The sequence below is a fragment of the Cupressus sempervirens genome, chromosome 2 (assembly GCF_028749045.1).
Source record: "Cupressus sempervirens isolate cs-2001-9-10 chromosome 2, ASM2874904v1, whole genome shotgun sequence".
NCBI classification, from domain to species: domain Eukaryota; kingdom Viridiplantae; phylum Streptophyta; class Pinopsida; order Cupressales; family Cupressaceae; genus Cupressus; species Cupressus sempervirens.
Genome location: NC_143119.1, coordinates 148,448,109 through 148,475,629, shown reverse-complemented (window position 1 = coordinate 148,475,629; position 27,521 = coordinate 148,448,109). Strand labels below are relative to the sequence as shown.

General features: G+C 40.5%; 1 protein-coding gene across 4 annotated transcripts in view; it reads left to right on the top strand.

The window, feature by feature from the left end:
- Positions 1 to 27,521, top strand: part of LOC149571478 (dual specificity protein phosphatase family protein) — a 110,181-nt gene that overhangs the window by 74,994 nt on the left and 7,666 nt on the right. For all 4 annotated transcript variants that reach the window (XM_089812993.1, XM_089812995.1, XM_089812996.1 and 1 more), the window contains exon 5: positions 3,813 to 3,986. In XM_089812993.1, the coding sequence (XP_089669119.1) occupies positions 3,813 to 3,986 (174 nt within the window). The remainder of the gene's footprint in view (positions 1 to 3,812; positions 3,987 to 27,521) is intronic.

Sequence of the window (27,521 nt, the reverse complement as noted above, 5' to 3'; positions counted from 1 at the left end):
TGCACCTTTTGGAAGAGTTAGAAAAAGTAAAAGACTAAAATGATTTTCTAATTATATAACAAACATGAATGATTTGTCTAAATCAGAACCAACCAATATTTCAGATGCCATTAAACATATAGCTTGAAAAGAAGCTATGACAGAAGAATACCAATCTATTATGAAGAATGATGTTTGAGAAATTGTTTCAAGACCTAAAGGAAAATCTGTTGTTTCTTCCAAGTGGATATTTAAAATAAAGCATGCTGCTGATGGTAGCATTGAAAAATATAAAGTCAGATTTGTAGCTCGGGGATTCTCTCAGAAAGAAGGGATTGATTATAAAGAAACCTTTGCTCCTGTTGCCAAATACACCTCTGTAAGAGCAATCATAGCTATCGTAGCATCGAAGGGATGGAAAGTACATCAGATGGATGTAAAAACAACATTCTTGAATGGAAAGATTACAAAAGAAGTATATTTGGAGCAAGTTGAAGGATTTGAAACTCATGATTGTAACATTTTTGTTTGCAGGCTCAAGAAAGCTCTCTATGGGCTTAAATAGGCTCCAAGGGCTTGGTATGAAAGAATTGATAAGTATCTCATCGGTTTAGGATTCTCCAAAAATGAAGCCGATCCAAATCTATATTATAAAATGGATAAAGATGATATGGTAATTCTTATACTGTGTGTTGATGATCTACTAATAAAAGGTGATGATCATCTCATAGATCAATGCAAGAAAGATCTAATTAGAGAATTTGAGACGAAAGACTTGAGACTCCTTCATTATTTCCTATGATTGGAAGTACGGTAGAATTCTGACAACATTATACCTAATCAAAGGAAGTATACATTTGATATTTTGAAGAGATTTGGAATGTGGAATTGCAAGTCTATGTCTTCTCCAATGGAGATTAATCTACATAAACTTAAAGAAGCAGCAGTAGAATCACCTTCCATAGATTCTACTCTCTACAGATAGATGATTGAGTTCCTTATGTACTAGGTAAATACAAGACCTGATATTTGCTATGCTGTTAATGCCTTAAGTCAGTTTATGTGTGAGCCAAAGGAGATTCACTTAGTTGCAGTCAAACACATTATGAGATACTTACAAGGCATTCTTAATCTTGGGCTCAAATATGAAAAAGTTGACTTAGATTTACATGGATTCACTGACTGAGAATAGGGTGGAAGTGTTAAAGACAAAGAGTACTTCAGGATGCTGTTTCAGTTTAGGATCAACAATGCTATCTTGGATATGCAAAAAATAGTCTTCAATAGCACAAAGTTCCACAAAAGCCAAATACATTGCAGCAACGATGGCACTCTCGGGAAGCAGTTTGGCTTAGAAAGTTACTTGTGGGATTATTTGGTCAAGCCATGAATCCTACAATTATTCATTGTGATAATCAGAGTTGCATCAAGCTTTTGGTGAATCCAATTTTTCATGACAGGTCCAAGCATATCGAAATTTCTTACCATTATGTAAGAGATATGGTAGACAGGAATACTGTAAAATTAGAATACATTTGCACTACAAATTAGACAATAGATATTCTCACCAAACTTCTTTCTAGAGTGAAGATAGATCACTTTAGGAAAAGACTTGGTATGGTTGAATTGTAATTCATTTGTATTCTTTAAATTATTTATAAAATAATTTTATTGTCAGGCTATTGATTGTTATGGGCTCCACCAATTGTATTCATTATTTAAGAGGTGACGATCTCTGAGATAATAAACACTTGTATAGAAGACATTATGAGAGACGATCTCTTAGATAATGTACTAACCATTTGAGTTCTACTGACAGATCTAGATGAGTTCAAGATCACATTGTGATGTAGACATTGTTATGTCTATGAGTCACAATTTGGATAAAAGAACTTTATTATTCTTTAGATTTTATCCTATGTTTTGGTAGATCTTAACTCAGGATCATGTTGTGATATAGGAATGCCAGTACCTATGGGTCACAACTTGGATAAATGAAGAATTTTATTACTCTCTAGATTTATCCTGTATATTGCATTTCATGCAACTTTTGTTATCATAAGTGATAAGTCGTATCACAGGTATGATAATATAACATTGTATCATGTGTTTAGTGATACCACATGCTTAGAAGATTCGGATAGATATAGAGTATCAATCTTTGCCTATTTATTGTAATTGATGGAGTGTTATGTTGTGATACAATTATCTCTCATTATGATTATCAAGTTAAGAAGGAGTGTTAATCCTAATATAACTCAGATAATATAATGGTCTGAAGTGCAGGCCTTACAGGTCTAGCAGAGCATTAATATCCTTCGAAGGATTCAACATATTTAATACCTTATGGCTTTTGCCTGATCGGTGTCCATTTGAATGCATACGATTTAATTCTTAATATAACATTGTATGTTAGTGGTATTACTAACTAATTCTTATTATGCATGAGACGGCGATCTGGGTTAATTTAGTCATTTGGTTTGTGGGCCAACCTAGAAGAGTTATGTCCTTTCCTAGGACATGACTCTTGGGTGCCCTATATATGAGATAGGGATGTGGATAAATGACACACAAACATAGAACAAGTCTGCTCCTTTAGCATCCTCTGCCTCATTCAATTTTATTGCAGAATTTGTATCTCACTAAGAAGGTCAAATATATTATTCTGAATTTGTATCTATAAATCCTGTCATAATAGTCAGATTCCCTTGAAAAGGTGATTATCCCGATCTTGGGCACTACATGAGAGTGTATTAATGCCCCTTGTAAAAGCCCAGTTTGAGAAAAATTCCCATAATTCCTGTCTGATTCCTTTGTAACTCCAGCTGTTAACCATATTACAAATACATGTAGCAGTGTAATGTACTATTTTATAATTTTTAGGATTTTCAAAATTTTATTACTTTCTCGAAACAATTTGAAGCAAATCACTACTGAAAGCAATTACTGAAGTGTTAGAAAATTGAAACCCTGGCAGGAGATGAATGCAACTGTATATGTTTTTGTATATTTTGAATTTCATGAATAGAAAGCTAACAGGTGTTGCTACTGTAGATTACAAAAACCAAATATTAGTAAATAATCTCAGAATTAATTTGAGTTCAGATCAACTAATCTATCTTCTGCATGATTTAGGAAACTCTGAATAAAAAAGACCTTAATTCACAGCAAAATATAACAATAACAGTAATAATAGAGACACCCCTGAGCAATATATATTTCATAAACCAGCCAGCAATTTGGTTACTTGTGTGTAAATTGAATAGGTAATTCAGACGACAGAAAACCAAGACACTCCACAATATAATTGAATGTTATTCAACCTATCAAATGAATCACGACATTAATAAATAGTAACATAGGCACCAGCTATTATCCATGTAATGAGATTGTAGATTAGATTTGTTTTTGTAAGAATGCTATTTGTAACCTGTTTGGTGTTGTAAGAATGCTATATGTACAACATGTTATTTGAAAGAACAGGTTCATTATTCTTGAATACTGACTTGGTGATAGGCAATTTTTGGGTACTCATATGAGACTACATATATTGTGTTACTTTTACTATGTGGATGATATCTACAGTGTAGATTATTCAGACTTTTAAAGTCTTTGATGACATGTTTTTATGTTCTGGATTCCTATTTATCCCATAAAATGTTTATTCTCTAGAGTTTGTAACAATAAGTAGCAGCAGTGGTTGGCATCGATGTATATTCTACGCTTTTTTATGTCATTTATATGAATTTAATTTACTTTGTTGGAGGAAATGATTTGTATTATTTTCTTTTTAAGGGGAATACTCAATAAATATATTGGACATGTTTGCGCAGGTTACAGTTAATTCAGGTGGTCTAGTGTTCTTTGCACTGTTCAGAATTTATCAAGCAAGAGATGGCTATTCAGAAGGCGTAGCAGTGGTAAAATTTTCTTCGACAAGGATGGCCACTCAATCAGAGCGCTTGGGATATGAATTTGCTAAACGTTTTGGAGTCCAAACACCCCAAGTATGAATTCTCTTCTCTTCTGAAATTTTTTTTAGTGTCAAATTTCAACTTCCTTTTTCATGACTAGAGTTGTACTGTTTAAACTTCATCTTTGTCAGCTTCTGAAATTCAGCGTATCTAACCTTTTGAAAACTGTGTGAATCCATTCTCTCGTTTTTAACACATTCTTAGAAGTGGTTTTTTTCTGTATGGTGTTATACATTATCCTCATTTTACCTTAACTTTCAGTCTTACATGTTTTCATGATATGAGTTCTCCTTAGGGGATTACAGGCTTCTAATTAACTTAAACAACTATTGCGTAGAGCTGTTATTCTTGCCTTCACTTTTGAGTGGGACAGCATCAAGATAGGGTCTTCCCATTTCTTTATTCCATTTTTTTTTGGTTCGTCTTTGTTTACTATACAGGGTAAACAGATACTTACCGCATTAATAGATTAGAATGTAACATAGAACAAATAATTTATTCATATAAGCAGATATGCAATGCCAATTACAATGATGATTCATAAGCCATTCAGACGATGTACACATACTTCTCAAAGGGGTGATTCAACCGTCATACAACCTTTTGGATACCAACTCAACCCGTCGGCTTCAATATAGTTTTTATCGACAACATTGTTTACCGTATGGGGTAAATGAATTGATGCATACAAACAATAGACAAGAACAACAATACTCCTTTTATTATTCGCATATGCCAAAGAGATTACATAATGCTTACAATGATGATTACAATGATTTCGGATGGTGTATATACACTTCCCGAAGAACCTTCCCGAAGGGGTTCGTTGGCTACATAACAATTACCGAAGGGCCCGTTGGTTACATAACAAGAACTTTCCCGTCGGTTGCTTTACAATTTTATCGAGAATATCATCCCCCCCAAAAAGAAAAGTCATCTTTGGACGACAATACAACAAAACTCAAAATAACCAAAGTACATCAATACATAAATATTAAATAGAGGGATGCATCCATGGCATAGTGGCCGTCTGCGCTCTCAACTCGTTCAGCTCCACTTGTAGCTTATAGACTTGCTTTTTCCTAACCTTCAATTCTGCTTCTGCCTCCATCTGAAGCTCTAGAGCTGACTGCATCATTTCTACAATTTCCCCCAACTCTTTCTCCTTTCCTACTGCCACTTGTTCCTTTTCAGCTACTAACTTCTGTAGTTGACTTTGTCTGTCTAATAGAGCTGCCCTCTCGGATTCCTAGGCTGTCCTCTCGAATTCCCAAGCTGCCCTCTCTAAGGCCAACTTGGTAGCTGACTCCTCTCGAGCCCTCTCAATTGCTACCTAATTTGCTTGGCCCCTCCGAAGAGTGTAATACGCCTCCCTGTATAACTTCACTACCTCATGAATCAAAGCCTCTACTTGGCTCTCCATCCTAGAATCTCTTGTCGTGGCCCAACCCTGTTGCATCTTTGCAGTCTCCACATTTGGTCATCCCCGCTCCTCAAAATAGACCGTAAAGGCAGTTGGGCATCCTAATCTCATAAAAGATATGACTCCCTCTAGCTCCTTCACTACTGAGTCCAAAACCTGAGTCTCTGCCGAAGCTAACACCTGGCGAGCCCGCGTCGCTAGAGCTGCTACATCAGCAATAAATGCCTCTCTCATCCCTATCTCTCGTGCTACTGGATGTTCTAGTTGTTTACCGCATAATTAATTAAGAATTGCACATAGATAATAGACACGAACATGAACAACAAAACTTTTATTATTATTATTCGCATATGCCAGAACATTATATTATGCTTGAATGATATGATGAATACATTGTTTCTCGAAGGGGTTATAAATACTTTTTGAAGAACTTTCCCGAAGGAGTCTGTCGGCCACATACAACATGTCGCTACATAACAAAAACCTTTCCGAAGGGATCTGTCGGCTGATACACAATTTCCTTTTCGAAGGGACCCGTCGGCTGATACACAATTTCCTTCCCGAAGGGACCCGTCGGCTGATACACAATTTCCTTCCCGAAGGAACCTGTCGGCTGATACACAATTTCTACTGACGACACCTGTTGCACACCCATAGCCATCTCTATTGCTTCCGCCATACGCTCAACAACACTATGCGACAGTCCCCCATCTTGAACTGGCTCCAATACCTGTGCCTGCTGAGTGTCTTCCTTCAAATGTTGTCTCGTGTCGATGTTTGCATATAGGCCATCGGAGGAACTGGATTACGGTGGAACCGCGTACTCAAATAGGTACTCAACCTCTGAGTTCTACTCTCCCTATCACGATTAGGTGACGCCAAGAGTGCTGCATCTACCGTAACTACTGCATTCGACCCTACTACATCCAAGTGCACACCAGGCGTACTCTGGCTCTCTGCTATCTTTGGTGTTGGTAGGTCGGGTACCTCCATGGCAATCTCCTCTCCCCCCCTCTGGTACACTCTGTATTGAAGGAGCCACAGTTTCGGTTGCTGGTTGTGCTTTGGTAGGTGCCACGGTTTCTACTACCGGAAGTGTTTCAACAGGAGCTGGCATACTCTCTTGGTTGATAGGTGCTGCGACCCGTGCAAATCCCATTGCAAACTCAACTGTTGGTCGGACTGGGGGAGGCCTTACCCCGTGCTGCCAGGGTGCTGCTACTGTAACCACTTGCTGGGGCGCTGCAGTCATCATTATCTGCTACCGTGTTTGTCCAAACCCTAGTATATGCGCCATGTGCAGACCTGCTGGGACTAGACAGGAAGTGATAGATAGTGTAGGGCGCAGAAATAACAAGGGAGTGGCCGTGACAATCTGAACCTCTTCGTCATCGTCTTCACCTTATTCCTCCCCCAGACTGTTGTCCTCAAAAAATGTCTCCTACCGTCTGCTGTCCGTGTCACCTCTTGTATCAAGCCAGGGTCTCTTCTGTCCTGCAGAGCCCTTTTGCCTCGTAGCTGAGTCTAAGTGTCTCCACTGCATGATAGGAGGTTTCGCGGGAGCTAATCGTCCAGGCATTGCTTCCAACCTATCTTCTGGAATTATCTGCGCTGTAGCATTGAGGAAGAGACCTATGGCATAATGTGGCATATAAAATGTCTTATGCTGGAGTCATAAATTAATGCATACGTTTAGCTAACACAGATGCCCAATCATACACCTTCCCATTCATTATGCCATTCATCATAGATACTTGCAGAAAGGAGATATGGGATGCCCTACTTGATTCGGTAAGTCTGCTCTTGACTACATCCATTAGGCATCGCCATGGTCTCTCCTGGATGTCTGTTTTCTTCAATCCCCTACCTTTTGATGTCTTAGCCAACGTTTCTTGTTTTGCTTCTGCCATGTCTTCACATACTAGTCTGATCAAAAACATTTTTACCTCATTGGAAATCTTCTTGGGTTGAACCTTCTTTTCCTGTAGCCTTGGTATGCCGAACACCTGCAAGAAATCCGCTGCTTTGAATGAAACTACCAGGTCTCTTCCCAAGTACTGAAATGTGCTCTTCTGAGAGCTCCTGCCATAAGTCTCGATCATGGTGCGTAGGAAACCGTTGTATTCCCAGATGCAAAAGAAAGCATTCGAATCGCGCATTCCACCTGTGCCCTTCTGATGCTGGCTTTTACTGGATGGTCGTCAGGAGTTTCTTGCCACCACTTTCTACAATCCATTCCGCTCAATCCTTCAAATGCTATATTTTGTGGTGTGATCTCAGTAGTTGTAGGTGCCTGTGCCTTACGCATCTGCTTGCTGCTGCTACTGGTGCTTTCACTTTGGTTGCTTGCAGTCGACATTTTCATGCCCTTCCCAGTTGTAGATTCTTCGAATGCTTTTTTCCACTTTTTCTTACTTGTAGACTCCATTTATTCTTTTACTTGGTTAGGTCACTTATCTCTTCGTATGAACCAACGGTTCTACAAATTTCTCTGCTTCCCAGGCGGCCATACGACCCTATTAGCTGCTCTGTACTAGCCATATACCACTTGATTTGCCTTACTGGGTGAATGCCGTACGGTCTCAGATGATTTTCTTTATGGGGGTTTGCCTTATGCTTTCTTCTATTTCATCAGACAAGTATTCCGCTGTACAGTGGTGCAATTGCCGTCATATCCACCTCCAATTCACCAAATACAGTCAGGACCAGGGTTCCTAGCGGTGGAATGTACTGTAGCATTGCTCAATCATTTCATCCAAGATAGGAATGAGTGATATGAATGCTCCTGATTGATATGAATTGGGTGTTTGAAGAATACATGATAATTTGCGAATTCAGGGCCCTCCTGGTACGGTGCTTTCATAGAATAAATTAACAATAAAATAGGGTAGCCATACTGTACGGATATTGTATGTGCAATGCAAACTCCATAAGGTAAAATCTGTACGACCTATATATTGAAAGCATTGTTTCTGTTTTCGTATGGTACTCTTCTACTTGCTGAAGATGCCGTACGGTTTTTGTGGTATTCTACAGCTGAAAATCCAATGGAGTTGATGTGCCCCTCCACCCCTTCAATTTTCGTACATTACAAGGTTTCCTTGGTTTGTTGGTACGATGGTTTTATAAGCACAAGCTATGCTTTGACTGTACGATGCTTTTAAGATTATAAGTCCCCCTTTTTTAAAAGTCTGTACGAGTATGAGAGTCTTTAGAAAGGCCGTACAGCGATTTGAAATTGCCGTACGATGCCTTCCAATCCAACTTAAGTTACTGTATGGTGACTCCTTTTTTTTCATTTTTTTTTTCAAAAAATTGCTGAATTTTATTGATCCTTGATACGTGTCGACGACGGAACAGGGCGCACATGATATACTTCCAACTTGGAACCGTTCACCGTTTCCGAAATTTCCTGGCCATCCAGTGTCCATAACTTTATTGCTCCGTTATTGCCTACTTTGCGGATCTAGTATGGTTCGAACTATTTGACTTTAAACTTGCCTGACTTGATTTCGTTCTGTCCATCATACTTCAACACCAGCTGTCCCGATTGGAACTTGTTTAGTTTTAGGTGTTTATCATGCCATGCTTTGCGCCTGTTTTGCGTCACCGCTATGGCCCATTGTGCCAACAGCGGCTTCTCCTCGAGTTTGTTCAGATTAGGCAACCTTTTCCCCAGGCTTTCCATGTCGCCCAACTTATTCTCCAGCGCGATCCTCAGACTTAGTAGCATAAATTTTGCTGGTACCATAGCCTCCTGTCTAAACATCAACTGGAATGGTGTATGTCTCGTTGTCACCTTGTATGTCGTGCGGTATGCCCAGAGGGTAGAGGGCAGTTTCTCCTCCCAGTCTTCACTTTCGACCACATATGACTTGTAGATGATTGCTACCAGGATCTTGTTCGTAGCCTTAGTCTGTCCGTTTGTTCGTGGGTAGTACGGGCTTGATAGAGAATGATATATTTTGAATTTTGTCGTTACAAGTTTAATGGCATGATTGACAAAATGCCCTCCATGATCACTCGTTCGCTGAAGTGGAATCCCATACCGAGTGATTATTTGTTTCATATACGAATTTTGCTGTACTGATCGTTGAGTTATCACGAAGGGCCCGTGCTTCCACTCACTTCGTTAAGTATTTCGCAGCTACCACTATATATCAACATTGGTGCCTTTGGCTTGCTCACAGGGGTCCCACAAAATCCAATCCCCATCGTTCGAATAATTCTTGCGTGTGTGAGGGGTGAAGCGGCATAAAGTCTCTCTTTAGTGGTTTTCTGGCTCTGTGGCAAGTGTTACACCCGACGACCCATTCGTGTGCATTGTTGTACACTGTCGGCCACCACAGTCCTACCAACAATATTTTCTGCATTGTGGTTTCAGGTCCCATATGCCCTACTGTTGGACCCTCATGTGCTTCTTTTAACACCCTCAGTATTTCCTCCTCTAACACACATTGTCACAGGATGTGATCAAGCCCCATTTTGTACAGTAATCCTTTAATCAACTGAAATGTACGGCTCCTAATTACTAACTTTTGTCTTTCATTTTGTGGCATGTCCTTTGGTGGCTGTCCCATGGAAATATATTCTCCAATACTCGTGTACCATTTTGGTAGTACTGCAATTTGGAATAATTGTGCATCAAGGAAATCATTGTTGACTCCGTCCATTGGTTCACTTGTTTTAATTTGCGATAGATGGTCTGCGTTGACATGATGCTTCTAGGGCCGTACAATGATCTTGAAGGTGAATTCCTACAACAAAAGTAGCCATCGGCTGATTCTTCCTTGGATGATAAGTTTATTCACCAGGTACAATAGAGCTTGATGGTCGACAAAAAATGCGAACGGTGTCGCCAGCAAGTAATGTCAGAACTTTTGCACTGCGTAGACCATTTCTAAGGCTTCCCGTTCTATTGTACTGTAGTTCTGTTTTGCTTTTGACAGTAATCAAATGGCAAAATATATCGGGTGATCTAGTCCATGGTTGCTTGTTTGCGCCAAAGTTGCTCTAATTGCATAGTTGTATGCGTCCACGTGAACATGAAATTCCTTGTTCCAATCTAGGTACGCCAATATAGGTGTTGTGGCCAACCATACCTTCAACCCTTCGAATGACTCATCCTGTTCTTTCTGCCATTTGAACGGTTCCCCTTTGCATGTTAACCTGTCTAGTGGGTACGATACTTTGGCAAAGTTTTTGATAAATCTTCTATAATAGCCTATGTGTCCGAGGAATGACTTTACCTTTATTACATTTGTGGATGGCTGCATTTCCATCATCACTCTGACTTTGTCAGGATTTGTTTTCAATCCCTCCTTATAGACTATATACCCCAGCAATCTTCCCTGCGAAACCATGAATATGCATTTCTTTGGATTTAAGGCTAGTCGTGTCCTTCGACATCTTTCCATGCATTTGTCCAATGCCGCTAGATGTTTGTCTTCGGTGCTGAATACGGACCAGTTATCTAGGAATGCTTTGAAATTTACGACGAACATTTTGTCGAATATGTGCAGTATGATTATTTAGAACGTCGTCGGTGCATTGCATAGGCCAAATGGCATTTTTTTGTATGTGTACACCCCGTCTTCTACCACAAACGTCGTTTTCAGCTTGTCCTCTTCTACTATGCAAATCTGATTATATCCCGAAAACCCATCCATAAATGAATAAATCTCATGTCCAACTACCTCCTCCAATATCTTGTTTGTGAATGGTATCGGGAAGGGGTCCTTGATTGTTACCGCATTGAGGCATCTAAAATTGACACATATCTTGATTTGGGTGGTATCCTTATTCAGGGATATGACTATGGGCAACACCCATTCAGGTTTGAACCTTAAAAATAATGCCAGCCTCCAGCATTTGGTTAATTTCTTCTATAATTCGCGCTGTGTAGTTCTTATTCATCTTATAAGGTCGCTTCTGTAAAGGCATTGCACCTTCGACCAGCGGAATGCGGTGAACACATAGCTTAAGTGGAACTCCCTTCAAATCCTTATATGTCCACGCAAATACATCTTTGTATTCCAAAAATATTTTAAATCTCGCTGCTTTCAGTACTGGATCTCAGTTATCCCTCACCAGTATGTTTTTTGGTTGGGCCTCATCTCCCAAATTCATGGCTTGCACTGTGGCTTTGTTATATTTGATCGGCTTCCCCTCACAGAATACATGGGCGGGTGTTTCATCCAGTGGTGCGTCCCCTTCTTTTATTTCCTTGAACTCTTTTGGAAATCGATCTCCGCTGTGCCCTTCCTCTATCATTAGTATGTTGTAGCTTGGGAATAGCTCATAATCCTCCATTTGCCAGTGAAATATTTCGTTTATTGAATCCAAATCATTGTCCGTCGATCCACCTTCCAATCGTAGGACTCCCTCCTGATCTGGTTCCATTCGCTGCTTCCCTTCATCCTCGTCTTCAGAATTAGATGATAGAGCTTCTTTGCCCACCATTTGCGTGTGTAAATCAATGATGAATTTTCGTCCTTTACTTTCCAGTGATAGTGTGTTCTTCTTCCAGTCATGCTTTACCTTTGCTTGTATGAGCCATCCTCGGTTCAGAATGGGGTCGTATCCCCTCCTCTTTAGCAGAATAACGACGAAGTCAAGCAGGAACGATTGTATTCCGATAGTCATTGGTTGTGCCAACAGGACGTCGAGAGGTTTAATGCCGTGTTGATCCGCCTTTAGTAATTGGGACGTAGGTGGCCACAACGTCGGCTATCCCAATCTCTTCTAGGTATCCTTCGGTAACAAATTCATGCTTGACCCTCCATCCACAATTATGTCTATTAGAATAGTCCCTAGAATTCCCATCTCGATGACCGCCAAATGTCTTCTGAATGTGAGGGCTAACAGCATTGGGTCTTCTGCACTTGTTCCACTTTCCTTCTCCCTTGTTCTCCTGGTAATTTAGCAGTTGGAGCGATGTTTGTGAGTGCCGATCGAAGTTGAGGCATTGTGAGTAGCAGATCATTTATTTTGAATGGTACTCCAGTTTGTAGTATCTGCCGTATGATGTTTTGTTCTGCGTAGTTCCTTGCTGAGGTACCGTTGGTGTCCTTCAAGTGTGCTTTCTCCGCCTATGTTGCTTTCTCAATTTCCGTCCCCGCTTCCTCCAGTCTCTTCTTTTCTTTCGTCAGGTCGGGGTACAATTTTGCTTATTTCCGTGTGATTGCCAGAAGCTCCTCTTTGTCCATCTTGATGGTGATCAAATTCACTCTTGATTTCGAGTACTTTGCATCTTCATGATCTCTCGGACCGCACCATCGGCATAACAACTTTGGTGTATTTGTTGATGTACAGTGGCATGCAAAGTGGCCCCACAAATTGCATGCTTGGCATTGAACCATCGGTCGGCCGTTCGCATCGTACTGAATTCGGCTATGGCCTCCATTGTTATTGTTGGTATTATTGTTTTGCCCTCTTCAATTGTTTCTGTACCCACCCGAAGTGGCACCATCAGTGCTGGTATTTGTGCTCCCTCCGGACATAGAAGCCTCCTGTGTCAGGAGCACTTGTTGAGGTCCTCTTGTTTTCATAGTGAAGGGGCATTCTTTTATAGAATGTCCCATAATTTGGCAGATCTCACAGAACTGATTCTTCGGACAAGATCCTTTCGTGTGACCTTCTATCTTGCATTCGGTGCACCATAGCTCGTTTTCCTTTGTCTCTTTCTGCATATTTTTAAATTCCTTCATCATTCTGATGATATCCTTCTAGAGAGCTCGGACCTTCTTGCTGCCCTTTATGTCATCACTACTATCTTCTTTTGAAGCTGTGTCATTTGAGTCGGAGGAGCTACTTTTCTTCTTTTTTGTTTTTTGTTCACTTTCTAAGTCCATCGCCCGATTGTATGTTTTGGTGTATGATGATGATGGGACAAATTTCATTTTCTTCCTCAACTCCGGGCGTAGTCCTTCAATGAACCATCTCTTCTTCAGCTCATCTACTAGCTTACTTTCCATTTTGTTTATTAGTTCTTTTAGCTTTTTGGCATATAGACAGATGGTTTTATTTTTCCCTTGCTTTGTGTTGTATATTTCTACTACGATCTCATTGTCGTCGCGCAACAATTGAAATTCGGTGATAAACTCCTTTTTAATGTCTGCCCATGTAGTTAATTTCTAGGGATCCGTGTCGGCAAACCAATGAATTGCTACACCCCTTAGGGTCGCTGAAAATTGTCGCACCCATTCATTTGTATCAGTTACGCCATTCACCGTCCAAATTGTTTTGCATGTCTTACAGTGTCTGATTGGATCGGCCGTTCCATCACCATCAAACTTGGACAATTTCTCTTGTGGTCCAGCCATTATTATTGGAGGTTGAGGGATTTGTTGTGTACCTATGCTATATTGTACCTTGGGTTGTTCTGCACACCTGCACTGTTTTCAACACCCCCGCTGTTTTGAACAGTCATTTTATTTCCGACAATCGTGCTATTTGGTGAAGAAGGGTTTTCGTCAACCGAAGCTGTCCATTCTGGAAGTGTATCTCAGACGAAGAGTTCACTCCACGCTCGTGCTCTCTTGGCACTCCGAGCCGTGCGAGTTAATCCCCTTACATTTGGATTCTCTTCCCTCGGTGTATGCAGGTTAAGAAATTCCTTCCTTGCTTCTTCCACCAAATCCAATTGTTGTCGAGTCTCTTCCAACAATTCCTCGGTACTTCGGTGTCCTTAGACAATCTGATGAAACCTTCGTTTGCGCTCGGCCTGTTGTGCCAAAATTAAATTTTCTTGTGCTGTGCGTATTTCATCTTTTTTCGTAAGTTTATTCTTATTTTTATTCAGCTGATTCGGCATTAGTCTTCATTCCTCTGCCTTTGTTCTAGGTCCATTAGGCAACGACACCAAATGTTTACCATATGGGGTAAATGAATTAATGCATACAAACAATAGACAAGAACAATAATATTGTTATTATTCGCATATGCCAAAGAGATCACATAATGCTTGCAATGATGATTACAATGATCTCGAATGGTGTATATATACTTCCCGAAGAACCTTCCTGAAGAGGTCCGTCGGCTACATAACAATTATTGAAGGGCCCGTCGGCTACATAACAAGAACCTTCCCGAAGGGCCTGTTGGCTGCTTTACAATTTTATTGACAACAAACATCATCCCCCCGAAAACTAAAGTCATCTCCGGACGACAAAATAGAGACAATTTATACATCAAAATTCAAAATATGACTCAAACTACTAATTACATCAAGACTCATAACAAACTAAGAAGTAGAGGGTTGCGTCCTTGATCCAGCTAGTGTGGTAGATGTCTACTATGCCCAGAGCTTGTTCAGTTGTGCCCGCAACTCATGTACCTAATTCGTTCGAGCATCCAAATTCAGTTTGGCCTGCATTTGGAGTTCCAGTGCTCTCTTCATCATGTCAACTATCGTTCGGAGCTCCACTTCCTTTGTATCTAATTCTTTCTTCGCATCCCCCAACTGAGATACAACTTCTACCTTCTCAGCAAAGAGTGTTGTGCGCTCCTTTTCCCAAGCTGCTCTCTGGGTTGCCAAACTCGCTTGTACTAAGGTTAATCTGGTAGCTGTCTCCTCCCAAGCCCTTACTACTACTACCTGATCCGCCTCACTCTTGTGTAGGGCATAGTACCTCTCTTGATACACCTGTACTATCCCTCGTGTGAGATGCTCGACTCTGTTCACCACAAGCTCTTGAGTATTCCGCTCCTCCTGTAACTCTGGGCTCTCTATGCTTAGCTATCCTCTCTCTTCGAAACATACGGAGAAGGCTGCTAGACAACCAACCCTCATAAATGCCAAGATCTGCTCCAACTCCTGTACTACCGTCTCCAAGGTGCATCTTTGTGTCGAGACTACTACTTTTCTACCTCGAGTTAGTACATCTGCTAAGTATGTTTCTATGCCCTCCTCTATAGCTGGCAAAGGGTTAGATGGCATGGTGGGCTCTGTGGCCATTGCTGTCTCTATTGCTTCCAACATTCTCTCAGCCGTGCTCCCTGTCGGAGATGGGGGTGGGGGTGGCTCCACTGTGATGGTAGGTGACTCTCTGCTGGGGCTGGAGGATCTTTCACTTTGGGTACCTCTCATGGGTGAGATAGTGACAAGTGTCGACACTACCGGTCTAATGATGAACCTCCTATCGAAATACCCACTTAGCGCTTGCTTACTTAAGTCCTCGGCTGCAACATCCTCACCAGTCAATAATGCATTGTCTATTGTCACCACTGCATCAAATCCCACTACTCTAGTCTGACTTGTGGTGTCCTTGAACTCTCAAGAACCTCCTGGATAGGTACCTCCATCACTTCCTCGTGTGCCTCTACCTCATCATCGGGTATAACCCCAGTTGTATGTGTCTCAGTCCCTATCTTTGGTAGAAGTATGAGTTTTGCTGGCAAAGCCTCTCGATAGACTAAAGGCTCAACAACCCTTGGAGGTGCTAATGTTGGTTGGACTGATGGACGGGGTGTTGGCTACGCTATTGGTCTTGTTGCTATAGTGATTGGGTCATAACCACAGGCTGCCTAAATTGTCCAAATCCTGGAATGTGAATGCTTGTTGGAACTAAGTGAGAAGTAGCTGCTAGGGACCTCAAAAGCAATAGTGGTAGTGCTGATAACCTCGATGTCCTCATCATCCTCCTCATCCTCCACCTCCTTTGAGTCGTTAGTGTCTTTGGAGGATGTGTGCTGCCTCTCGCTATCACTGTTCGCATGCTCTGAGCTCTCTACCTCTTGTAGCAGCCTCTTCGGTTCGATGGCCTTCTGCATTCTGGAGTATCAAGGTGCTTCCACTGCATGATCAGAGGCTCCCCTATTTCTGTTGGACTCGTCTTGATCTCCAGTCTATCGACAGGTATCATTCATGTTGTGGTGTCGAGAAATAGACCGATGGTGTAGTGAAGCATATATAATGTTTTGTGCTGCAATGTCATGAACTCATGCATGCACTCAACCAATAAAGATGCCTAGCCATATACTCTACCAATCATGATGTCGTTCATCGTGCTCACTTGTGGGAATGAGATATCTGATACCCTACTTGATCTAGTGAGTCTACTTTTTACCAAGTCCATTAGGCAACATTAGTGTCCTTCCTGTATATCAGATTTCTTCAATCCTCTTCCCTTTGAAGTATCCATTAGGGCTTCATTTTCTGCCTGAGGCCATTTGCCACATACCATTTCTACTAGTTGTGCCTTCACTTCTTGACTTAATTTCGTTGGCTTGTTAATTTGTTTCCCTTCGTGTGCATGACCTGGTATGCCAAACACCCTTGTGAAATCCGCTGCGTTAAAAGATATCATGAGGTTTTGTCCTAGATACAAAAATGAACTTGTTTGTGAAAATTGGTCATAGGTTTCTAGAACAGTGTAGAGAAAACCCTCAAAGTCGCTAATGCAAAACATTGGCGTCCGCAATGCCCATTCCACCTGTGCCCTCCATATGCTTTCCTTTGCAAAATGGTCATTCAAGGTCTCCTACCACCACTTCCTACACTCCAGTCCGTTCAAACCTTCGAACATCACATTTTGGGGTGTGAGTTGAGTAGTTGCAGTCGGCTATACTTGTGCCCTTGCCTTCGTTTTGCTTGTATTTCCGACAATATGCACTCCCGATGTTAAAGCTTGTATGTTCCTGTTCATTGTACTGCTGTTGAATCTTCTTCTAATTTTTTCTTCCATGCTCTCTTTCCGACTGACTGCATAACTATCACCTTTTTGTCCTTTTGTGTGTGAAGAGGACAAGAAAACGGTTTTTTGAAATGGTTGGAACCGTTACCACACTTTCAGAATGTCTTTATACAACTCCGTACAACTTATCGGAAAGCTTCGTTATGTTCATACAACAACTGTACGGTTCCTAGGATTAACCTCACAACATTTTTTGCTACTATTTGTGTCCCTTGTTCCTCACATATGCACCTTCTCTCTTCGGTGTTCTTGTGCAGTTACGACTAAGCTGTATGGCAATTGTAGTACAAGAATACTTTATTGCATTTGGAAATTTGCATGTAACTATATTTATAATCGTACGACATAACCCCCTTTCTTATTTGCTTATTTGTTGTAGCCATATGGTCTCAGTATTGCAACTTACCTTCTCTGTGATGTTTGTACGGTATGCTACTTGTATAAATATACCTCTTTCTTCTCTCTTAGGGCATACAGTGTCTCCACCTTGTCATACCCTATCCACCTTGTTTAGCCATGCGGTATAGTACCTTGATATTTCTCTCTTGTAAGACTGTACGATATGGTATCTGGTTAACATTTCTCTCTTGTCATGTCGTACGATACCTTTTTGCCTTATGCTATTATTTATTAATGAATCGTACGGTTTTGTTTGTTGCTAATGTGGAGGCTATACAGTGGCTGGGTTTGTTGTCTTCTTCCTTTCCTGAATCGACCATACAATATGTTCATTACTCCTTGTACTAGCCTTATGGTGTTTTCATTGCTCTTACATTGGCCGTACAATACTTGTCTTATCCCCTTTTACTCTTTATCTCTTTCTGGGTCGTACACTATGCAGATTTACTTTTATTTCCTTTTGGGCCGTATGGCCATACGACAAGCTTGTTTCTTTGAGCCTCTCCATATGATCTTGTACTTTTCGTATGAGGAGTGGTGGTTTCACTTTTTATTGCTTTCCTCTTGTTCTCTTCTGGATTAACTATTTTTCATTTATTATTCTTATATACATATATATTTTACTACTATTTATTATATTTTTACACTACCTTTGAGTTATTCATTCAAGGGGGTCTCCTTTTCTCCCAAAACCTTTTTTCTTTCATGGTAGATTTTTAATTTTAACCCATTTACTGCATCCGTCGCCTTCTTTCCGTCCAACATCTATAGCTTTATTGTTCCGTTATCGTCCACTTCACGAATTTTATATAGCCTGACCCACTTCACCTTGAACTTGCCCAGTTTGATCTCATTGCACCCATTATATTTAAAACTATTTGACTTGGCTAGAACTTGTTCAGTTTCAAGTGCGTATTGTGCCATACCTTGTGTCTGCACTGTGAAAGTTTGATAACCCATTGTGCTTGTAATCGTCGTTCGTCAAGTTTATTCAGGTTGTGCAATCTTTTCTTGAGACTTTCCATATCTCCCAACTTGTTTTTGATCGATATTCGCAAAATTGGTATCATGAATTTTGTTGGTACTACGGCTTCCTGACCATACATTTGTTGGAACAGAGTGTGTCCTGTGGTGACTTTGTACGAGGTACGATATGCCCAAAATGCGAATGGCATCTTTTCCTCCCAATCATCACCTTCAACAATGCAAGACTTATAGATAACTGCAACCAAGATTTTGTTTGTGGCTTTTCCTTGTGTGTTTGCTCTAGGATAGTATGTGCTCAATAGAGAATGATATATTTTGAATTTAGTGGTTAGTAGCTAGATGACATGATTGACAAAATGTCCCTCACGGTCGCTTGTCAACTGTATTGGGATCTCGTACCTTGCAATGATCTGCTCGTAGATGAGTCTCGCCGTGCTCACTGTAGAGTTGTCTAGTAGGGCTTGCGCCTCTACCCGCTTGGTAAGGTACTTCATTGCAACAACAATGTACCTGCATCGCTGTGTTTTTCTCACTTTGAGGGGTTCGACAAAGTCCAATCCCCAAAGTTTAAATAATTCTTGTGCATGTGAAGGGTTCAAAGGCATGAAATCCCTCTTGAGTGGCTTCCCAACCCTTTAACATGTATCACATGCAATGATCCACTCCCTGGTGTCGTTGTGCAAGGTTGGCCACCATAACTCTGTCAAAAGTATCTTTTGTGTAGTTGTATCTAGCTCAATATGTCCTCCTATGGGTCCTTTATGTGCTTCCTTCAATACCTTTGGTATTTCTTCCTCTAGAACACATTGTTGTAAGATCTGGTTAGGTCCCATCTTGTACAAGAACCCGTTAATCAATTGGAACATTTGACTTCTCAACACTGGTTTCCTCCTCTCGCTTGGCGGCATTTCTGTAGGAAATTGCCTCATCGAAAGATACTCCTTGATACTTGTGTACGAAGATCGTAGTACGACAATTTGGAATTGTTGTGTCAGGAAAATCATTGTTGACTCCCTTCAGAGGCTCTCTCGATTTGATCCTCGATAGGTGATCCATACTTACATGGGTTTTCCTAGGCCGTACCACAATTTTAAATGTAAACTCTTGCAACTATAATAGCCATCTGCTCATGCGTCTTTGGATGATCTACATAGAATACGAATGGAGTTGCCAATAGGTAATGTCTAAACTTCTGCATGGCATTCACCATTCCGAGAGCCTCCCCTTCTATTGTACTATAATTCTTTTCTGCCTTAGGCAATAGTCTACTCGCGAAGTATATTGGATGGTCCAATTTGTGATCACCTGTTTGTGCCAACGTTGCTCCAATTGCGTAGTTCGATGCGTCAACATGTACATGGAACTCCTTGTCCCAGTTCGGATAAGCCAGAATAGGTGTTGTGGCTAAGCATATTTTCAATCCCTCAGGCTTGATTCTACTCTGTATCCCATTTGTCAGGTTCTCCCTTGCAGGTTAGTTTGTCAAGCGGTTAAGATACTTTCACAAATCTCTTAATGAACCTTTAGTAGTATCCTATGTGTTCCAAGAATGATTTTACCTCAGTCACATCTGTTGAAGGTGGCATTTCCAGGATTACCTAGACTTTGTCAGGATTCGTCTTTAATCCTGCTTTGCATATAATGTGCCCCAATAGTTTCCCTTGCGGTACCATAAATTTGCACTTCTTCAAATTTAGTGCTAGTCTTGCTTGTCTACATCTTTCCATGCATTCTCTGAGTGTGGTTAGATGCTTGTCATTTGCATTGAAAATTGTCCAGTCGTCCAAAAATGCTTTGAAGTTTCTAACTGACATCTTGTCGAAGATATGCAGGATAATTCTTTGAAATGTTGCCGAGGCATTGCATAGACCGAACAACATTCTATTGTAGGAATATACCCCGTCTTTTATTGTGAAGGTTGTTTTGAGCCTATCTTCTATTATAGATATTTGGTTATATCTGGAGAATCCATCCATGAATGAATAAATTTCATGCCCCGTCACTTCTTCCAAAATATTGTCAGTAAACAGTGTTAGAAACGGGTCTTTAATCATTACTGCATTCAAGCAACAAAAACCTACACATCCTTATTTGAGTGGTGTCTTTATTCAGAGATATCACGATTGGGGATACCCACTCACTCTGATTAATTTCATCTGTAACATGTGCGACATAATTTTTATTCGTTCGGTATTGTCGATTCCGTATGGGTACTACTTGTATTAGTGGGATGTGGTGGATGCATAATTTCGGTGGTACCCTTTTGAGGTCTTTATACGTCCACATGAAAACATTCACATATTACATAAATATTTTAAAGCTGCCACTTTCAGAATTGGATTCTAGTCATCTCCCACAAATATATTTTTTGGGTTAGCCTCATCCCCTAATTTCATCGTTTTCATTGTGGGTTCTTCGTATTTAATAGGCTTATCTTCACTAAATGTATGTGCAGGTGTTTCATCTATTTGCCCCTCTCCTTCCTTCATTTCTATATATTCCTTCGGAAATTCATTTTCCTCTCCTTTATTTCCATCCTCAAACCCTAACATGTGGCAGCTCGGAAAGAGCTCATTGTCCTTTGTTTGCCAATGGAGTAGGCCGTTTATCAAATCCAGGTCATCATCATTGGACCCTCCTTCCAGTCTTAGGATTCCTTCTTCGTTGGGTTCCATTTGTTTCTTCCCTTTGTCATCTCCTTCGCCTTCGAAATTTGATGATGTTGCCTCCTCTCCTACCATTTGTGTATGTAGGTCAATTACAAATCTCTAACCTCTGCCTTCAATGGGCAGAATATTCTTTTTCCAATCATGTTTTACTTTTGCCTATACTAGCTAGCCCCGTCCAAGGATGGCATCATACCCTTTTCTTTTCAACGGTATGACCACGAAGTCCAGTAAGATTGGTTGTGTCCTGATCTTTATAGGTTCTGCCATCAGGGTCCCTAGGGGTTTGATCCCGTGTTGATCAATGGTGAGCAGTTGGAATGTACGTGGCCATAACGTAGGTTGCGCAACTTCTTTCATGTTTCTTCTGATAGTACATTCACTCCTAACCCTTCATCTACAATGGTGTCTGGGACGATGGTTCCAAGAATACCCATCTCCACTACTGCGGGGTATCTTCCTGTGGTGAGTGCAAGTAGCATTGGATCTGCCACAGGTGTTCTGCTTCCACCTTGTGTGTCTTTTCCTAGCTCTTCCATTGCCTTTGGAGATGATGTCATGTTGAGGATTGCAATCCGTAACTGAGGCATTATAATAAGGTCATTCAGCTTCATGGGAACCTCAACTTGCATCACTAGTTGTATGATATTTTGTTTTGCGTGGTTCCTCCTTGAGGTGCCAACAGTGTCCTTTGTTTGCGATTTTTCAGCCTCTATTTCTTTTTCTAATTTTGCTTGCACTTGCTGCAACCTTTTCTTTTCCTCTTCTAGATCTAGATACGTTTTCGCTTGTGCGCAAGTGATGGGTAATGTCTCATCACATGTTTCTATACTTAACAGGTTCATCCTGGTCTTAGGGCATTTTGAATCCTCATGGTCTCTAGGGCCGCACCATTTGCAGTGTTCCCTTCGTAGTACAGTCTGTGGTGAAGTGGCCTCAAAAATTGCACGCATGACATTGTATCATTGGCTGTCCACTCAGATCGTACAGTATTTGGCTTTGGCCCTCATTATTGTTGTTGTCGCCTCGTCCATGTTGGTTGTTGTTTTGGTACCCTCTTGAGGTTGTCACGTCATTGTTCATATTTGTTCTTGCTCTCAAGGTGGACACTTCTTGCATTAGTAGTGCTTGTTGGTGTCCCTTCGTTTTCATATTGAACGAGCATTCCTTGGTGTAATTTCACGCAATTTGGCAGATATCACAAAATTGATTCTTAGGATAGGAGCCCTTTGTGTGGCCCTCCTCCTTACAATCTATACACCACAGTTCCCCTTCTCTTGGTTGGCCAGGATTCTTTTTCATGTTTTTTGACTCTTTCATCATACGTAGCATGTCCTTTTGTAGTGCTCGAGCCTTTTTACTTGATTCCTCGTCACTGCTGCTTTCGGAGGATGAATCTTCTGAGACCGATGATCTGTCTTTCTTCTTTATGCATGTTTTCTGTTCACTCTCCAAGTCCATTGCGCGGTTATATGCACGGTTATATGCGTCGATGTATGATGTTGGAGGTACAATTTTCATATTTTTCCATAGTGCTGGTCGTAGCCCTTCGAGGAACCACCTTTTCTTCAACCCGTCTGCTAGCTGGCTTTCCATTTTTCTTACGAGCTCCTTCAGCCTCCTCGCGTATAAGTGGACTGTTTCATTCTTTCCTTGTTTGGTATTGTAGATTTCTGCTACTATCTTGTTATCATCCTAGAGTAGTCGGAGCTCTGCTATGAATTCTTTCTTAACGTCCGGCCATGTAGTTAACTTCTTCGGGTCGGTCTCTGAAAACCAATCGATCGCTACACCTCGTAGGGTAGTCAGAAACTATTGGACCCAGTCATCCTCATCTGTTACATTGTTCACAATCCAAATTGTTTCACATGTTTTATAACGTTTGATTGGATCGACCGTCCCATCACCATCAAATTTCGGTAATTTTTCCTTTGATCTTGCCATTGTTAATTTCTTCTATTTTTTGTGGTACTTGTTGCGTACCCACGCTGTTCTAGACACCCACGCTGTTCTAGACACCCACGCTGTTCTGCTGCGCACCTGTGCTGTTCTAAGCACCTGCACTGTTTTGTACAATCGTGCTACTTTGTACAACCATGTTACTTCGTGGTGTGAAGAGGTCTTCAACTTGTACCCATTTGTCGAGTGTATCGAGAACGAAGAGTTCACCTACGCTCACGGTCCTTCGGCACCTCTAGCCGTGCGGGTTCCTTCTCTTTCTTTTGGATTCTCTACCCTTGGCGTATACAAGTTTAGGAATTGCTCCCTTGTCTCTTCTACCAAATTCAATCTTTGTCGCATTTCCTCAAACAAGTCCTCGGTGCTCCTCGATTTGCTAGGTGAATGCACTCCCTCGGTCCGTGCTCCACTACTACTTCGTTGCCCGTCGCTGAGTTGTTGAAACTTTTGTCTTCGCCTTGCTTGTTGTGTGAGGATTAATGCTTCCTGTGCTTGTGCGTATCTCGTCCTTGTCTTTTATTTTATTCCTATCCTTATGGAGCAAATTTTGTATTAATCTTCATAACACCTCTTTTGTACCAGGTTCGACTGGCAACGACACCACATGTTTTAGAATGATAGAAGTCTAATATGCTTGGAAAAAATATGGTCTATGTTTATAAAATGCATGTAAGGCTTAAGGAGTAAAAGCCCTTGCAGAATTTGGAGAACCTTCTAGCTGGATCAATGTTTAGCTAAGTTACCATATTTGTCCCTCTATAGGCAAATTCGAGATTCGATTTGCAGGTAAGTTGAATTCGATCCCGGTTCGTGTCACATTCATAAATTACTTGACAAATTCGCTATACATTCTCATTTTCGCACTTTGGTCGAATCTAGGCGAATGTCTAGCGAATTTGGAGGACAACAGAAGAACCTAGACGGAATGACTTCGACTTCATAGGGTATTTGGGCATGCAATCAGAAATGTTTGACTTTTTTATTAAAATTTACCTGCTAAGACACTTTCTAAGTTTATTAATTTGCTTAATGTTTAACTGATTGAACCCTAAAACATGGCCTCCTTAACATTTGACTTCATTTTTAATATTTCACAAACTCATCCTCATTCACAGCTGTTTGAACTGAGTCATCCACCTTCCTAAAATTGTTCTAAGGCAGCGATTCTGACTTTTGTGGCTGAGCTGAGGCTGAGTGTTTTGACTCATGAGAACAACGACAAAGGAAGCTGCATTTTTGTTTACAGTTTATAGCAGAGAGAGGGGCAGCGATTTCCATTGCAACTCCAAAGATCAAAATAGAGGTAGGGAATATCAAATATAGTAATATTCATATTGCATGCTGATGCAACTTGTTTATGCATCATAGTTTGATATCAGGATTAGATATGATTAGCAATATGAGATTCTAATTTTTTATAAATTTGAGATTATAATTTCATTGTTTTTGAGATTCTTGGATTTGAATTGTTCACAATTTTTTCATTTTGAACTTACTGATAGAGACTAAGAATCCATTATAGCTTGACAATAGTTTTTTTAATTTTTAATTTTATGTTTTATTTGTTGTGTATTTTTTTGTAGATTCTATCATGGCTGCAAGTGCATTTGTTGCCAATAGCCCCAACTTCAAAATCGATAGATGTTCCCCACTTCAGAGACGTGCAAATGACTCGATGCTAGGTGGAGGAGGTTACGTGTGGATTTGTAGCCACTACAGAGAGGAATTTAGTAACTCTTATAGTAGAGTAAAAGCACATTTGTGCTTTATTCCTCAAAAAGGCATCAAATTGAACCGGGAAGCCAAGAGTAAATGGAGTGCTACCTAAAACTTTCCTTCCAAATCACATCGTAAACAAATATATTCAAGAATAGAAGCAAGCAGAAGAAGCTGTTGGAAGGGCAAATTCTTCACATCCATTGGAAAGTGGTAGGCCTCTAAAGAAAGGAAAAACATCATCTATGTCTTCAACTACCGCTCCTAGTGAACAATTTGCAGAGGGCCATCCATTTTTGCATCCTCCTCAACAATAGATTGTAAGTAAAATAGTAGTGGGACCTTAGGAATCATCATTCCAAAATGAAGCTAGAGACATTGCTGATCAAGCCATAGCTAGATGCGTTTATGCAAATGGGTTGTCATTTAATGTTGTTTGCTCACCATATTGGCAATAAATGGTGAGTGTAATTAATTAGGCTCCAAAAGGGTTCAAGGGCCTTGGGTATGAGAAGGTACACACCACTTTATTGGATGATGAGGTGGCCCATGTAGAGAATTCTATGTTGCTCATCAAGGATGCATGGGTTGAAACAGGTGTGACAATAGTATCAGATGGATGGAAAGATGCAAGGAATCGTCTTTTGGTGAATGTTCTTGTAGTGTCTACAAGAGGTGCAATGTTTCTAAAAGCAGTGGATTGTGAATGAGAGCTAAAGGATGGTCCTTTCATTGCAAACATTCTCATCCAAGCTATCGAGCAAGTTGGCTCTCAAAATGTTGTTCAAGTAATAATCGACAATGCAAAGAATTGTAGGACTGTCGACTTATTGGTTGAGGAGCGGTATGAACACATTTTTTGGACACCTTGTGTGGTGCACTCGATCAACCTAATGCTGCAAAAAATTGGCACTAAGGTTGAGTGGATAAAAAAAATGTATGAAGAGGCACAAGAGATCCAAATGTTTGTCACGAATCACCATATTATGCAAGCCATATTTAGACAATTTTCGAAATTGGAGCTCTTGAAGGTAAGTTGAATTGTTTAAAATTTAAACATGTTTTAGAAATCTAGCCACTTCAATAAACTTTTTGTATTTTCAAATTTTTAATCTATTACTATTTTGATTTTAAAATAGGTTGCTGAGATCTGCTTTGCCTCCAACACCATTGTTTTGAGGTGCCTTATCAAGGTTAAAGATGCATTGACTAGAATGGTAACTAGTGCTAATTGGAGCGTATGGAGGCAATCTAATAGTAATCAAGCAACAACCATAAGGGGATTGATACTAAATGAATCTTGGTGGGATCGTGCTGAGTACCTTCTGAAGATCACTGAGCCTATATTGAGCATGATCTGATACACATACATGGATAGGCCTTCCTTGGGTGAGGTATGATGGCATTGACTCCATGATTGAGGACATTAGAAATATCATAAATGAGAGAGCAAGATCTTGATGAAATGTTCTTCAAGGAGCTACAATTAATCGTGATAGAGAGATGGAACAAAATGACTACCCCTTTGCATCTACTTGCTTTTGCATTGAGCCTTAGGTTCTACAGCCAATCAGTCCTCAAGGGGAGTACCACTAGAGTTGCCCCATACAGAGATCCTAAAATTGCTCAAGGGTACAAGACAGCCCTTCAAAGACTCTTTCATCAGCACCTACAACCTGCAATGAGGTCTAAGTTTATGAGTTTTGCGAGCACCGATGATTGTGGTCTTGATGCTCTTGAAGACGAGAGCAATGCTGATGCTCATAAATGGTGGTACTTCCATGGACAAAAATACCAACACTTGCAGCCCCATTGCCATCAAAATTTTATCATAGGTTAGTTTTTTAATCTTAAGATTCTAATTACTAGTTTCTTGTTGGTAATATTCAAAACTCTAATTTCTAGTTTCTTGTTGGCAAATTTGTGAATCTTGATAGGTTGCCAGTTCATCATCATTTGAGAGGAGTTGGAGCACACACTCCTTCATCCACTCGATAAAACACAACAGACTAAACTCTAAAAAAGCAGATAACTTGGTGTTTGTGCATTCAAACTTGAGACTCACAACTCACAAAGAGAATATGTACAAAAAGGGGGAGGCAAAACAATGAGATGTCGAACCAGAGACCGTGGAGTTGGAAGTCCACTTTGATGCACTTGTGATTGAAGATGATCCTGATATACATAGCGCTGATGGAGCTCATCTTAAGGCTACGGCTGAGACTAGTTGAGACTGCTGACTCTAGTGGCACTAATTGTGCTTCTAATCAGCAACTGCCTAATGATGGTTAATTCTTTGATGATTTTCGACGATACATTGGTATTTGATCACATATGAGTCGATGACTGATTATTGATTACTGATTAGTAATGTTGACATTGTTGTTTTAAAGACAAAAGTTTTGAACTGAAACATTCATATGGTGGTATATTTTGACATGCCATTTGAACAAATCATTCATATATGTGGTGGTTGAATTTGCTAAATTGCTTTAGATTAACATAGTGGTGTATGAACTGGTGTGCTGCAGCATATATATATATATATATATATTCTTGTATGGATGAACCCAAAACGAACCCAAACTCAGCCCCAAATTTATATATAATGGACGAACCCAACCCCAAATTTTCTTGATCAAATTTTGAACCCGCATCCAAATCATAATCTGAACTGGCAATTTAGATGTTTAGCATTCTAAAACTTAGATTCTGATGGGTA